General features: G+C 30.0%; 1 protein-coding gene and 1 long non-coding RNA gene across 5 annotated transcripts in view; one reads left to right on the forward strand and one right to left on the reverse strand.

Moving 5' to 3' along the window:
• The window catches only part of LOC143071239 (vitamin D3 receptor-like), a 148,699-nt gene that overhangs the window by 39,163 nt on the left and 95,850 nt on the right, over positions 1-13,686 (reverse strand). For all 4 annotated transcript variants that reach the window (XM_076245433.1, XM_076245434.1, XM_076245436.1 and 1 more), the window contains one exon: positions 6,964-7,001. In XM_076245433.1, the coding sequence (XP_076101548.1) occupies positions 6,964-7,001 (38 nt within the window). The remainder of the gene's footprint in view (positions 1-6,963; positions 7,002-13,686) is intronic.
• LOC143071242 (uncharacterized) overlaps positions 1-13,686 on the forward strand; it is a 53,076-nt gene that overhangs the window by 13,117 nt on the left and 26,273 nt on the right. The gene's annotated exons all lie outside the window — the stretch shown is intronic.

Here is a 13,686-nt window from a genome sequence, read left to right on the forward strand (position 1 = left end):
AAAAATGTGTGCAAGTTATCATTCATACTTGCAAAAAAGATATTTAGGATATGGAGCAGACATGCCATTGAATATTCGGAATTGTACAATATTAAAAAATAAAAAAAGCATCATTTCTTTCCTAAAATTACTTCATGGTCCAAAGAGGCAATATGTACTGCGTTCGAATGAGATGCATAGGCAGTATGAAATCTCCACTCAAATAACAATACAATTTTTTTTCAAAGTCTTATAATTAAAAAAAGCATTAAGTATTTACAAGACAGAGGAGTGATGAGATAATAAACATTTGCCTTCAATATTTTTAACAAGTAGATTGGAATGACTTTTCAGTATATTTGGAATTTATTAGACCTTCTGTATCCATGTCTCAAATAAAAAGCTTCCACACCATATTCTGCCATCAAATCTCTTCCTACCTAAAAGTGCTTTGTATTTCCATCAAGTAATTATAAGTCAATAATTATTAATGACACTAGAAATACATGACATGCATATTCTATTATACCCTAATTTGCATATTATATGCATTTAATCAATGTTTGCATATGTTATGATTTGTAACTTTTATTAATCTGCATTTATATGAAAATTACACTTAAAATATCAAATACAGCTCTGCGTTTTAACATAAAAAAATACACACAAAATAGCAAAGTAAGAAATTGTTTGGTTATACACAGGAGGCCAATTTACGTTGTATTATAGTATTTGTAAACATTAGAGGTCACCTTGGTACTTCTTTGATTGATGGTATTACTTACAACATACTGTTAATGTCATTGAACTAGCAAAAACAATTCTTATAAAAAATATGTAAAAAAAAAAAGAGTAAAGACCTTAAACTTTTTACTTGAACAGTAATTTGTAATTTTTTTTTTTTAGATGTAACATTTCTCAGTAGATGTAACATGTGTAACTTTTTTATTGGTAAATTATGAGTTATTCCCCTTTTACTATTGATTTTGATTTCATTGCATTGAAAAAATACAAAAAATGAAATCATTATAATATAAAAAGTTTTGTCAATAAAAAAATGCAGCTAAATAAAGATCAATTGTTCGGTTGCAGACAACCTGACTAAATGGAAACTATATACACAAAGAAAAAAACAGTATCTAAATCAGGAAGACAAAAATATACTCATGAGCAAAATAAGACGAGGTTTTTCTACCCAGTACATTTTGTACTCGAAGCATAGCATTTGCGCTTGAAACAAAAAAAGAGTATTTTTGATTGGTTGGTTTAAGAATCTGAGAATAATAATTGTGCTAAAACAAAATTTGACTGCAAGCCCAGGTGTATAATAATACTACTGAAATATTTTAATAGCATATAGTTTAAAAGATTGAAGCAGACCTCATTAATATAAATTCCAACTTTCTGTTTAGAAAATATAAAAGGAAATATCATTGCTAAATTAAACAGAGGTATCTTTGAAACTTAAAAATTAAACATTTTAACAAGAATCTCCTGGCATGTAACGTAAGTGAAACATAGTACATATATATATTATTTGTTTTAAAATGAGTAAGATGATAAAAAAATTCCATAGATCAATTTGTTCTTTTGTTTGTCATAAATTGTATATATTTTTGTTTGCCATAGCATGTATATGCTTCTTGCAAAAAAAGTATTCATTAAGTTTTCATTTCAGTTTATTGTCCAGTTGCTGACTGGATTCAGGAACCTTGTCCATTCCTAATCATTATGCTTCAATGTTTGTCAAATCTGTACTTTCATATATCACCTATAAGCATCCCTCCTTTACATTTTGCCCTGTCACATAAGTGATAGTTACACCAATAGCATCCTTCCTTTACATTTTGCCCTGTCACATAAGTGATAGTTACACCAATGATACATTATAATATTGGTTGATGTTTTGGTCACTTTTCACAACCTCCTAATTTTTATGTAAGAGCTATATTGTACAGTACTTACAGTAGCAATTAATGTTTTTTTTACTAATTTTGTTGAAATATGACATTCTGTCAACTTAAATACAAATTTTGAGACATAATTTTTGTGTATGAAAAAGTCTGCAGAGGACTTTCAAAGAAATGAAATTAAATAGCCTTTGTATATACTTAGATTGCAAAGTTTACAGTACATCCATCCTTTAAACATGTTTTAAGAAAGCAGATTCTTAATAAAATTTCAAAATACATATAGTTTTACCAAATTCTGTATTCCTTTAAAAATAAAAGAATCTGCAAGTATATGATTTCAAATGATTTCCAAAGAGAGATAACTCTGTCTGCCTTAACACAGAAATGTTCTTATACACAAAGAACTAATCAAAATGATATGAATTAACAAAGAAAAAAAATCACACAGAAATTAGCTGCTAGATTTCATATTTTCACAGTGAAAATTCAATTTGTATTGCATATGTCAAACTATGATAATGAAATAAAGCCTTTATTGATTACAGTTATAACTGAAACCTAATAATCAACATATCAGGATATTTCCAAATTTAGAACATGACAAACTATGTCATGGATTTATACAGGAAACAAGATTGTTATAAAAAATAATTCATCTTTTTTCTAGAAAATGCTTAGTTTGTCTATAATCCTAAATAAGCTCCCTACTGGTAATGTGATCATATTTTGACTTAGTGATGACCCTTTAAGACATAAAGGTTAATGCTATCTATCACTGTGTTTCTGTAGACTATAACAGACTATATTAGATTGGCGTTGACTCATTAGTACTAGGCTGTACATTGGTACTGAATAAGAAGGTTAATATTGCTAATACAAGAAACGCATACTGTATCTTGGCAATATTTTCCATTCCAAATATATGTATAATAAAATAAGAGCAAAATTCCTTGACTGTTCAATTGACCAGCACTTGCTATATTTTGTATAAATTTTTTTACATGGTATGAAGATCTTACATAAGTGGGAAACAAATTGTGTCAAGGACGTCAACGATCTTCAACAGTTAGGGAATCAATATATTACTTATTGTTTTTTTAACGGCTTTCAAATAAAAAATCTATAAGTTTAAAAGTCAATGATTATTTGTCTATAAATGTTTGCTGTAAACTAACCTCACCTTTGCTTGAATAAATCAAATATAATTTGCTAAAAATTAAAACAGTATATAGTTATATACTTCCAACTTAGAAGCAGACAAAAAATATTATTTCAGGGTTTTTTTGGTAGTTTGCCATAAACAAATAATGTTTTATAAAAGCAAAGATATTCTTTTCTTCAGGTATTTCAATTATTTGTAAAGCCACAAAATATATGTGACAATTCCAAAAAAAGACCACAAAATTCTTAATTTAGCTTCTTCTAAATGTCATTTTGTTACACCCTTGGGTATAACATATCTATCAATAAACTCATCATAGAAACCAGGACTAAATTTAATATTTATGCCAGACGCGCGTTTCGTCTACAAAAGACTCATCAGTGACGTTCGAATCCCAAAAAGTTAAAAAAAAAGGCCAAATAAAGTACGAAGTTGAAGAGCATTGAGGACCAAAATTCCTAAAAGTTTTGCCAAATAGGGCTAAGGTAATCTATGCCTGAGGTAGAAAAGCCTTTGTACAATGTATTTCAAAAAATTCAATATTTTGTAAACAGTAAATTTATAAATATAACCATATCATTGACAATTCATGTCAGCACAAATGGTTACAATTTCCTAGATTTAAATATTCCTGCCAATCACAATAATCTATGTTACATCTATAATTGTAGTGGCACTAAGACAGTGTCCCACTAACTTAATATATCATAAAAATCCAATAAAGAGTGCCAGAAAAAATGACCAAGAGAATTCATCATCATTGCTATAAATGAAGCACAAAAAACAAGACAAGGAACTCCTTTAAGTAATTGTTTGGACAATTTATGCAATGTTTTAACGGCTAAATTGACACCATCCATTAATGTATAGTCTCTTCAAGGCATTCATCTTGGTAAATTTATTTATGGTCAGATCACATTTAAATAAGTCACTGACCTAAACCTTTATAACCTACAAGCACTTTTATAGGTGTCGTATGTGATATAGCTGATAATATTATCTTGAGTGGACAAATAATCATCCTGCCCACTTGGAAAAATTTGTCCATTGGTCATTTCTTTTCAAGTGTCCTAAATTAAAATATATGTTCACAGTCATTACTGTGAATGATTTCTACATATCACACTTCGTTCCCTGGACTATAAAAATTTCTCAAACTGATGATCAGATCATAAATTATAATTAATGTCTGTATTTTACATTAGACCAAAATATCTGCCCCTGTCAGAAAAAAAAAAATGAGTCAGTAGGTACTTAGAATAAAATAGTTTGATTTGGAAAAATAATTTACATAGACCATTTCGAAAAATTTCTGGACTATTAATATTGCTTAAGGGTACAAGTCTAGACTCTAACAGTGTTTCAACAAAAATGTCCATAAACTGTGCCAAGAGTTGCCAGGAAAATTGATGGTATCTAAAGGAAGACAGAGAAAACAACTATATATTGTTTTAAATCATAGCCCAGCTGTCCCCTTTTTTCATAGAAAATCAGACATCAGTTATTCTTGTAAGCAATTTTTTTTGAACCGAAAATTTGTCAACATATAAAAACATATCTTAATGACAAAAACAAATGACAAATAGCCACTAGACTGGAAATTAAGGTAAATTTAATGCCAGATGAAGCAGATCTGATCCCAGAAGCAGATACATGTTTAACCCCGCCACATTATTTATGTATGTGCCTGTCCCAAGTCAGGAGCCTGTGATTCAGTGGTTGTCGTTTGTTTTTGTGTTACATATTCGTTTTTCGTTCATTTTTTTATTTAAATAAGGCCGTTTGTTTTCTCATTTGAATTGTTTTACATTGTCATATCGGGGCCTTTTATAGCCGACTATGTGGTATGGGCCTTGTTCATTGTTGAAGGCCGTACGGTGACCTGTAGTTGTTAATGTCCGTGTCATTTTGGTCACTTGTGGACAGTTGTCTCATTGGCAATCATACCACATCTTCTTTTTTATAAGGCTATATCATGGGTTTGCAGATAAAAACAAAACAAAAACAAAGCTTAATTTGCTGAGTGATCCTTTTTTTTGAAGTTACAGAAAACCAACATATTTTTTTTTCATATTCTGTCTCTAAATACAATTCCATTTCCTACCATCATACCGTAGCCAGGGGGGTTCTAGGGGTTCAGATGAACCCCCCTTGAAAACAAATAAGCACTGTTAAAGTCAATGTTCTGTTCGAATTATGACTGTTAAAGTCGAGTTCGTGGGTCCAAATAACCCCCCCTTGGAAATTTCTGGCTACAGGCCTGTACCATTCTATTTTTTGTTCTTTTACTTTTATTTCCCTATCCTTATTTTCAAGTATCCCTAAGCATTGTTTGTTGTTGCATGGCCTGTATCCTTCAAACATTGTTTATTGTTGCATGACCTGTGATAAGTTATGAAACAGATTATATTCTTGCATGTCATATTATCCTTTATATTGAAATCAACAGACACATAAATTCTTTAATCATTATCTGGCAATCATATACCTATGGTGTTATGGAACTTATCAGGGCTGCTGTTCACATCCAACAGTCTGGCAATTTTGATAAGTTTGTGTTCTTTTTATTTAAACTTATTTTTTTTGGTATTTACAGATTATCTTAAAAACTATGTTGGGTGGCAGTAAAATAATTCATTGGTTCAGTTGACTTGCTCGTAGCTGTCATTTCAAACAGTTGTATTCTAACTCAAATTATTGACTTAAAATTGTATAAAATGTGTGGATATATAAATTATCAAAAGCTTTGTCCTGTTTTCACCCTAGGCCATAAAAGCATATTTGCCTTAGTTGCACTATATCTATATTTCCTTTGATATTGATATCCATTTCCATAAAAAAAAATATAACAAAATCAAGTGAAACCATATAATGGATAATTCTCAAAACCATGACAACTTATATAATTATAGACTGCAGTTAGGTTTTCTGAAGATTGTTAAAACAGTTTGGAATAATGTCTGTCTAATAAGGCATGCTTTTTCTCCATTTCCTTACTGGACTAGAAAAAGGTAAAAGTGAAAAAAGCTGCTTGATAGCTTTTCTTTTTGATAAATAGACAAATTCAATTTTTATTCAACAAAAGGAAAATTGATATGCTTTCTAATTCATTACCACAGTGAAATTGGATTTAATGGGTAAAACTGTAATGTTTAATATGTTTCCTACAGGCCACCTATGGTGTATCTATAAGAACTGACATTAACAGGTCTGTTTACCCTGGGAGTGCTTTATAGAACTGCAGACAAATTCTATAGAACAAGGATAGGCTGTCATATTCTTATGGAAACGAATGAAGTCATACAACCTGTTGGTTGTCAAACTATAATCACTCATTTTATTTATATGTTATATAAAAGTTTAATTTTTCTACCATGATGATGTAATATCTCCAGCTAATAACCTGAATGAAACAATGAAACCATATCAAACTTTTTAATGAATAGGATTGGAACATCTGTGTTTTATTAGAAGCACTATTTATGTATTGAAGGTGTTGTATAATGATAAAGCTAATAAAATTATCTTCAATGGAATCATTCTGTCATTGGTCATTGGTGTTCTATCTCAAATCTATGCCTTTGTAAGTCTTGCATATTCATTTAATTTTGGTTCATTTATATATTTAGAGTTAAGTGTGACAAATAGTACATTTTTGTTTAGGGGCCAGCTGAAGACTGACTCAGGGTGCAGGATTTTCTCCCTCTGTTGAAGACCCATTGGTGGCCGTTGGCTTGTTTTAGCTCTATAGTTGGGTTGTTGTCTTTTGATATATTCCCTGTTTCTACTCTCTATGATATCTGAGTATCACACTTGATGTCTTTTGACTGCAGTACAAAAACTTGTTTCCCGCTAGACAAAATAGAATAGGTATTGATAGCTGAATGTAGGTAAAATAAAAACACTTACCTCAAATTCTCCATTTTGGCCGCCTCGTCATAGAGATACTGAAAATAAAAATAAAAAAACATGTAATAATCATTACTTCAAATACATTAATCAGGTGTATTTGTACTGATTTTTCAAAATGATATATTTTATCAACTAAGCTTCACAACATGGTAAATTATATTCTCAAATATCTATAATTAGGTGTGTACAATAAAATATATTCTCAAATATCTACAATTAGGTGTGTACAATTTCGTTATGAATAGAAATATAAGATAACATTTCAAGGATGTAAGTAACTTTTTTTCCTGCTTCCTTTTCAACACTCAGTAAGCCAATCAGAACTACTGTGTAGGCATATTACATCTGAACAGGTACCACCATCTTTTGGCTTATATATAGAAAAAAAGGATGCTTTTTCGATTTCACCAAATGTCACTAAATTACCACAGTAAACTCACTGTTTATGTTGTTAGAGCAATATATTGTGAATTGTGAACAAAAGCAGATCATCTAAAATTGTGTTCTGTGTAATCTAAATTCTTTTTTAAAACTGAAGCAATGACCATCGTACAATGAAATCAAATGAGAATATTTTTAACTTCAAAACTGTGTAAAAGATACTGTATAATTATGTTATGTTTTATAGGCACTAAGTTACTGATTTCTAAAAAGAGAAAATAAATGAGAAACCAGTCAGGATTAATCATTCATCATCAGTAGATCTTATATGTTGGCATAACCCAATTTGTTTTTAAAGAAATATAATCAGTCTTGAAATTAACATCCTCATCACAACATATGTAAAATTTTCGCTGTAAAATATTTTCAGTTTAATACCTTCCAACTGACTGTACATATGACATAAGCAATATATATTATATGGTGGAAAGTAAGATTTTAGTTCAATACCAGTAAGTTGCATGAATAAGAGTAGCAGAGACCAGATTTTAACTATTCCTTAAATGCAGTATTGTTGCAGCTCTTTCCCTTAATAACTAAGGATATAGGAAAACGGTTTCTAAATAGATTCCTCCCTCCTCTGAATCTTGATGCTGTAACATCAGATCATATCTATTACTCATATTCATTTTTGCTCATTGTTGATCGCTGTAGAGAGCCCAACAGTTGTCTTATTGACAATCAAACATGGTACCTCCTGAACTTCATATAATTAAAAGGTTTGAACCTGCATTTTAAGTCTCTGCAAAGTACAGCAAAGCCAAACATGTGTTTTACAAAATAACTGTTGCAAACATGAAAGATGACATTTGGCTGGTTACAATACTAAAGCAACACCCATTCTGTATAATACCCTGAACTAGACGATTTGGAGCTTAATTTCAAGCAATGAAAAATAAAGCAAATAACAAAACATAGAAATTTGTCAGCAGGAGTTAACAAGATGTTGCAATGAAAGAAATTCAACCTTTACTGCATGAGTAAGGATGAGTTAAAAACAATACTTCAAGGACTTCAGTGTTTTTTCACTCATTCATAAAATTTCAAAGCTAATATATGCTGTCAGTATTTAAACAGTCAAACATAATAATAAAAGGAGATGTGGGGAATATGCAAATGAGACAACAACTTGACAAAACCATACCAAAAATATACTGTGGATACATTTAACGTGTGGGCACCCATATTTGCCAGGATTTCATGGCTTTAGGTGGACAATGAAATTGGATGCTTAATAGGGTACAAACTTTGTAATACTAATGCAGCATTTGACTTAACAGAGTACAAGCTTTGTTATACATCATGGAACGTCTCCAATTTTCAGGATTTTTAATTCTGCATTCTATAATATATCAAATAACTTTGGACATAGATAAAAACCTACCCTAAAATAAGCATCCTCATTGTACTCATCTTGCATACGGAAACCAACCGTCTCCCACATATCAATATCATTATAAGTATTGTAGTACCCATCAAAATAGTCCATTTTAAAGACTGATACAGAAGACTAAGCAGTATCAAATGTATTGTTATATCTATCTTCAATTTTTGTCCTATGATTACTACATTTGTACAAGAAAAAAAAATGTTATCGCTTCAACAATTTGTAACAATTTTTATTTGTGTGTCAAATATGTGAAAAAGCAATGGTATAAACACAGATGTAAACTAACTGAACTTGAAAGTGTTACACAACTGTTACATCTTGTGACCCCTTAACCCCTGGAGACAATGAGTTCTGCTATCTTGGAAAAAAACATACCTTTTGTAAATGAAGAACTATTTAAAAAATATCTGTGGTTGTTTTAAGAAGACCATTAGTAAGTTTTTCTGGTTACAGAGAAAACTTATCTATCTAGAACTTTTTCTTCAAATGAAAGGTCCTTTTAGTTAGTTTTTTTTTTTTGTTACAGAGAAAACTTATTTATCCAAACTTTTTTTCCCAAATGAAACATTTACTCAAATATGGAATCTTTTAAATAAAATAACTGATCCAAATTATCCTTGTATCAAATAAATAAATATTATTTGTGGTTTAAGTAATGTCCTCACATTGAATAATCTCTGGTCAGGCCTCCTTGCCTATTTTTTTAAAAGTGGACATATTTGTCTGCTACTGGAGCCTGTTATAAGTGGTTGGTTATTTTTACATTGTCTATCATATTTGTTTTTTTCTTGTATTGTTTTGTAATTATAATCAGGTTGTTGGTTTTCTCATTTGTATAATTGCAAATATTTTCATGTCAAGCCTTTGATAGCTGACTATACTGTAAGTATCGCTTTTGCTCATCATAGAACACCATACTGTGACCGTTATTGTTGATCAGCTTTAATTATAGCTGACTTTACAGTTTTGCTCATCATAGAAGGTCATACTGTGACCAATAATTGCTTACACCCACACGATTTGGACTCTGTTGGATAGTTGTCTCATTTTTATATACAATGATATATTAAGTTCTATTGTCAGCATTATGAGGTTAATTAAACTTCATATGCCAGTCATGTCATGTGCAATTAATTGACTGAAAAATCACCACTAGTTTCAAACTGCAACCTAAATTCAATATCAGAGAATCTAAAAGCAAGACAACTTCTAAGAAAATTGTCAAACTTGCAATCATATTCATTCAATAAAAGTACATTCAGTCCCATAACTGCCAATTTTTAAATAAGTGCTTTATATTACTGCAATATTGTTTAAATGAGTATGTATGTCCTTAAATACCCTTTTAACTCATTTGCATGTCTGTTTTAAGGCCTTGCAATCGAGCTTGCGGTCATAAAACTTTCGAGCACGATTTTTGAACTCAGACTCAGAAATCAACCAATCAAAATACAGGATTTGGTGTTTTGAGCATGATTTTTGTACTCCGAGTTCTGAGTAAAGTTTTATGACCAAGGACCCTGGTGTTGAATTTAAAAAATAAAAAAAATCAAAATTCAGGTCAACACATCTCATTGGGGTTAAAGTTCCCATAAATCACAAAGGTTGGCAGGACTTACCTGTTCCTGAGAATACAACTACATGTATACATAAAAAAGTTTTAAATCAAAAGATGTTCTGACACTTTATCTTAATGAAGGCAAATTATCAAATAAAATAAATGGTCAACTACATGTACATTTATATAGGGGAGTATTAAATATAATGGCAAAGTTTCATGTTTTTCATAATTTATGCATACACTTCGAGGTGAAGTAAAGTTATGTTCTACATTTAATTATCACTGTTCTAAATTAATCTTAGGATCAGATTGTTGACAACACATGATAACAACCTAATTACAGTTGAATCTCTCTCTTTCTTACATTAAATTGCTTGTGAAAAGTAATTTACAGGCAAGTGATCATCATTTTGTGGAACTGATCTTAAACATGTTAATGGTAAAAGACATGTGCTTGGCATTCAAATTAACTTTACTACTGTATTTTTTTAATTAACTTCAAAATAAAAGGTAAATAAAGGTAAAAGTTTGACAACGTGACACCACTATTCAATAAATCCAATGCCCCAGATGGGTCATTCACAAAATATCTGACTTACTTTTTTTTGTTAGGGAGGTTTGTTTTCAAAATCCATTAAACAAGATAGCTTCAAATTGAATAAAATAAAAATGGGGAATGTGTCCATGTGACACAAATGATGCTCCAACTTACATATTATAAACGTTATAAAGGGACATAACTCAAGAACAATAAAAGTGATGCTACAAAAATGTGTACTTGATCTACACTTTGAGAGCATTGTGTATTAATAAGTTTCATAACGCTTCATTGAGGCAAATTAAAGTTGGAAAACGGAAACAAAAATTGTGCTATTTTTCAATTTGAAAAGGGGCATAACTCTAGAACAATTTAAGGGTCGTCAATAAAATTGAAACTTCATCTGTGTTTTGTAGTATTAAATAAGCATTGTGTATAAGATTCATTGACAATTCCAATACTTTATAAATTTTATAAATTGTTAGGCAATTCTCTACACAGCATATGATCATAAAATTCATTTATCACCAGCATGGATTAACCTATTTTACTAAACATGTAAAAGTATCTCTGACTTATTTAACAAGGGCATTGCACTGTTACATTTTTTAAATCCAATTTCTGAGAAAAAATTGCAGTGAAAATTGACATTCAAAGAAATGAGAAAAGAGGACTGTCAGCAATGTTTATAAATCAATATGTTAGTCTCAATTCTGACAAGTAAAATGATAAATTCTGAGACAACTCAAAACACAGTTAACAGCATATATGAAGTCTTCAAATCTAATATTGTGTTAGAGAACAAAAACACAAGCACTAAGAGCACAAGCCAACAAACCCAAGATAATATTACATCATTTTCAAAACAAATAAAAACTGGAATTCATCATCATTTACTACACAATGATGGAAATAGATTTATACTTAATACAATGAAGTACTGTTTCCTAACAAAAAATTCATAAGGCCATTTTTTTTATTTTGTTTTTAGAAAAATCAAAACCTTAAAAAAATGTTGAAAAGCTGATAAAAGACAAAATATAGGCAAATCTGGACAAGAAATAGAGCTTTGCATGGGGGAAATATTTTCGTTTATAAATAAAAAAAAAAAAAAAAAATTTATAACAGTTAATTTCTAGAAACGTTAATATTTTGTACCTTCTTTTGAAACGCTCTCCTAGAAACCTCAACAGCAATCATGAGCAATGTTCACTAAGACACAATAAATGATACAGTATTAACCATAATGATTGTTATCACTCTTCTTAACAAATATCTTTTCAAGATACAGATATAATGAACATAAAAAATCAATTCTACCTATACATGTACTTCATAGTATTTACAAAGCATCTGTTCGTTGATTGATATGAAACCGATAATGACCATCTAGTGGTCAGCTGTTTTAACATACTAATATAACACTATGAAGATTATAGTGGTCTATATTCTACCCTAGCAAAAAGTATTATCTGCTCTATGGTTTCAATTTACAAATAAATACAATGTGTTTAGTATTTAACTGAGTCATTTACATTTTTTTCTTTTGAAGTACTGCCACTTACAAATGTAGTAATTATCTTTTGAGAAATAATTTGTGGAAAAAAAAACTTCTAAAATACCACTTCAATCATAAAGAAAAATGGAATAAAAAAGCAATATATTTAAAGAATCATTAGAGCATTGTACACTGGAGTATTAGGTTAACTGAAGCATGGTCTAATTCATCAATTCAATATGCTTGCTGGACTGTATTCAATATTCTTAAAATAATTGAATTAGTCACAAGTCTGTATTCTCATATTATTGTTACTAATTGATTGAATACTGACAAAAACATATCAAGGTTTAATCATTCCCTTTTTTAACATGTGTCCCATGCTTACTTGGTCATCTACATATGTATAGGAGCAAAATATTTGATAATAGTAATCTAACCTAATCATGTGTTTACTGACAGAAAAAGGGCATGATAAAAAAAATGTGTTATTTTATTATGAATATTCATAAGGGTGAAAAAATCTTAAATGTTGTCTAAGAATTTGTGAAGTTTATGGTTTTTGTGACTATTTTTGTGATGGGACAAATCATTAAAGTCTCTCAAGTGTGAAAATGTACTGTAAAAACATGCTAAGAATAATGTTCAAAACATTACAATGGCCATAAAAGTAGAACAAATAAATATTCGATACAAATACTTCACTAGAACAGAATGTTTTTTGTTAGCCTTGTAGCTAGGAAGCCTCTAAGGGGGGTATCTGGGGTCATGATACTCTGACTTTAATGGTCCAACTTCAATAATAATCTGAAGACTAATAGTCTTTAAAAGTATATTTTGTTTTCATGAGGATTTGTCCCACGAAGCACCCTGGCTGCAGGTGTGTCTGAACTTATGTAGTTAAGTTTTTTATATCCATTTCAAAAATTTATCACTTTGCATTTTGAAATAAGTTTGAAATAAATATTTTTCAAAAAATGGTTTTCAAAGGTTTGTCAATTTTTGAACCATTACTCACAGTCAGTCTCACTGCAGATGTGAATGACATTTTTTTCTTGTACAGTTTGTTATTCAGTTAGATGCACAGTATCTACTTCATGACAGTTTTGCATGATGATCAACATAAAAATATTTCCCAAGCTTAAATTGCATGATAGACAACATGAAACACATTTACTTTACATAATGAAGTATGTATTCTGCAATATAAATTGTAAGATCTTAATAATTAAAATAAGAAATAATTTGGCATCTGTTTCACGATTCAGCTGTCTACAATTCTGTTTTTAATT

Source organism: Mytilus galloprovincialis, chromosome 4, assembly GCF_965363235.1.
Source record: "Mytilus galloprovincialis chromosome 4, xbMytGall1.hap1.1, whole genome shotgun sequence".
In the NCBI taxonomy this organism is placed as follows: Eukaryota; Metazoa; Mollusca; class Bivalvia; order Mytilida; family Mytilidae; genus Mytilus; species Mytilus galloprovincialis.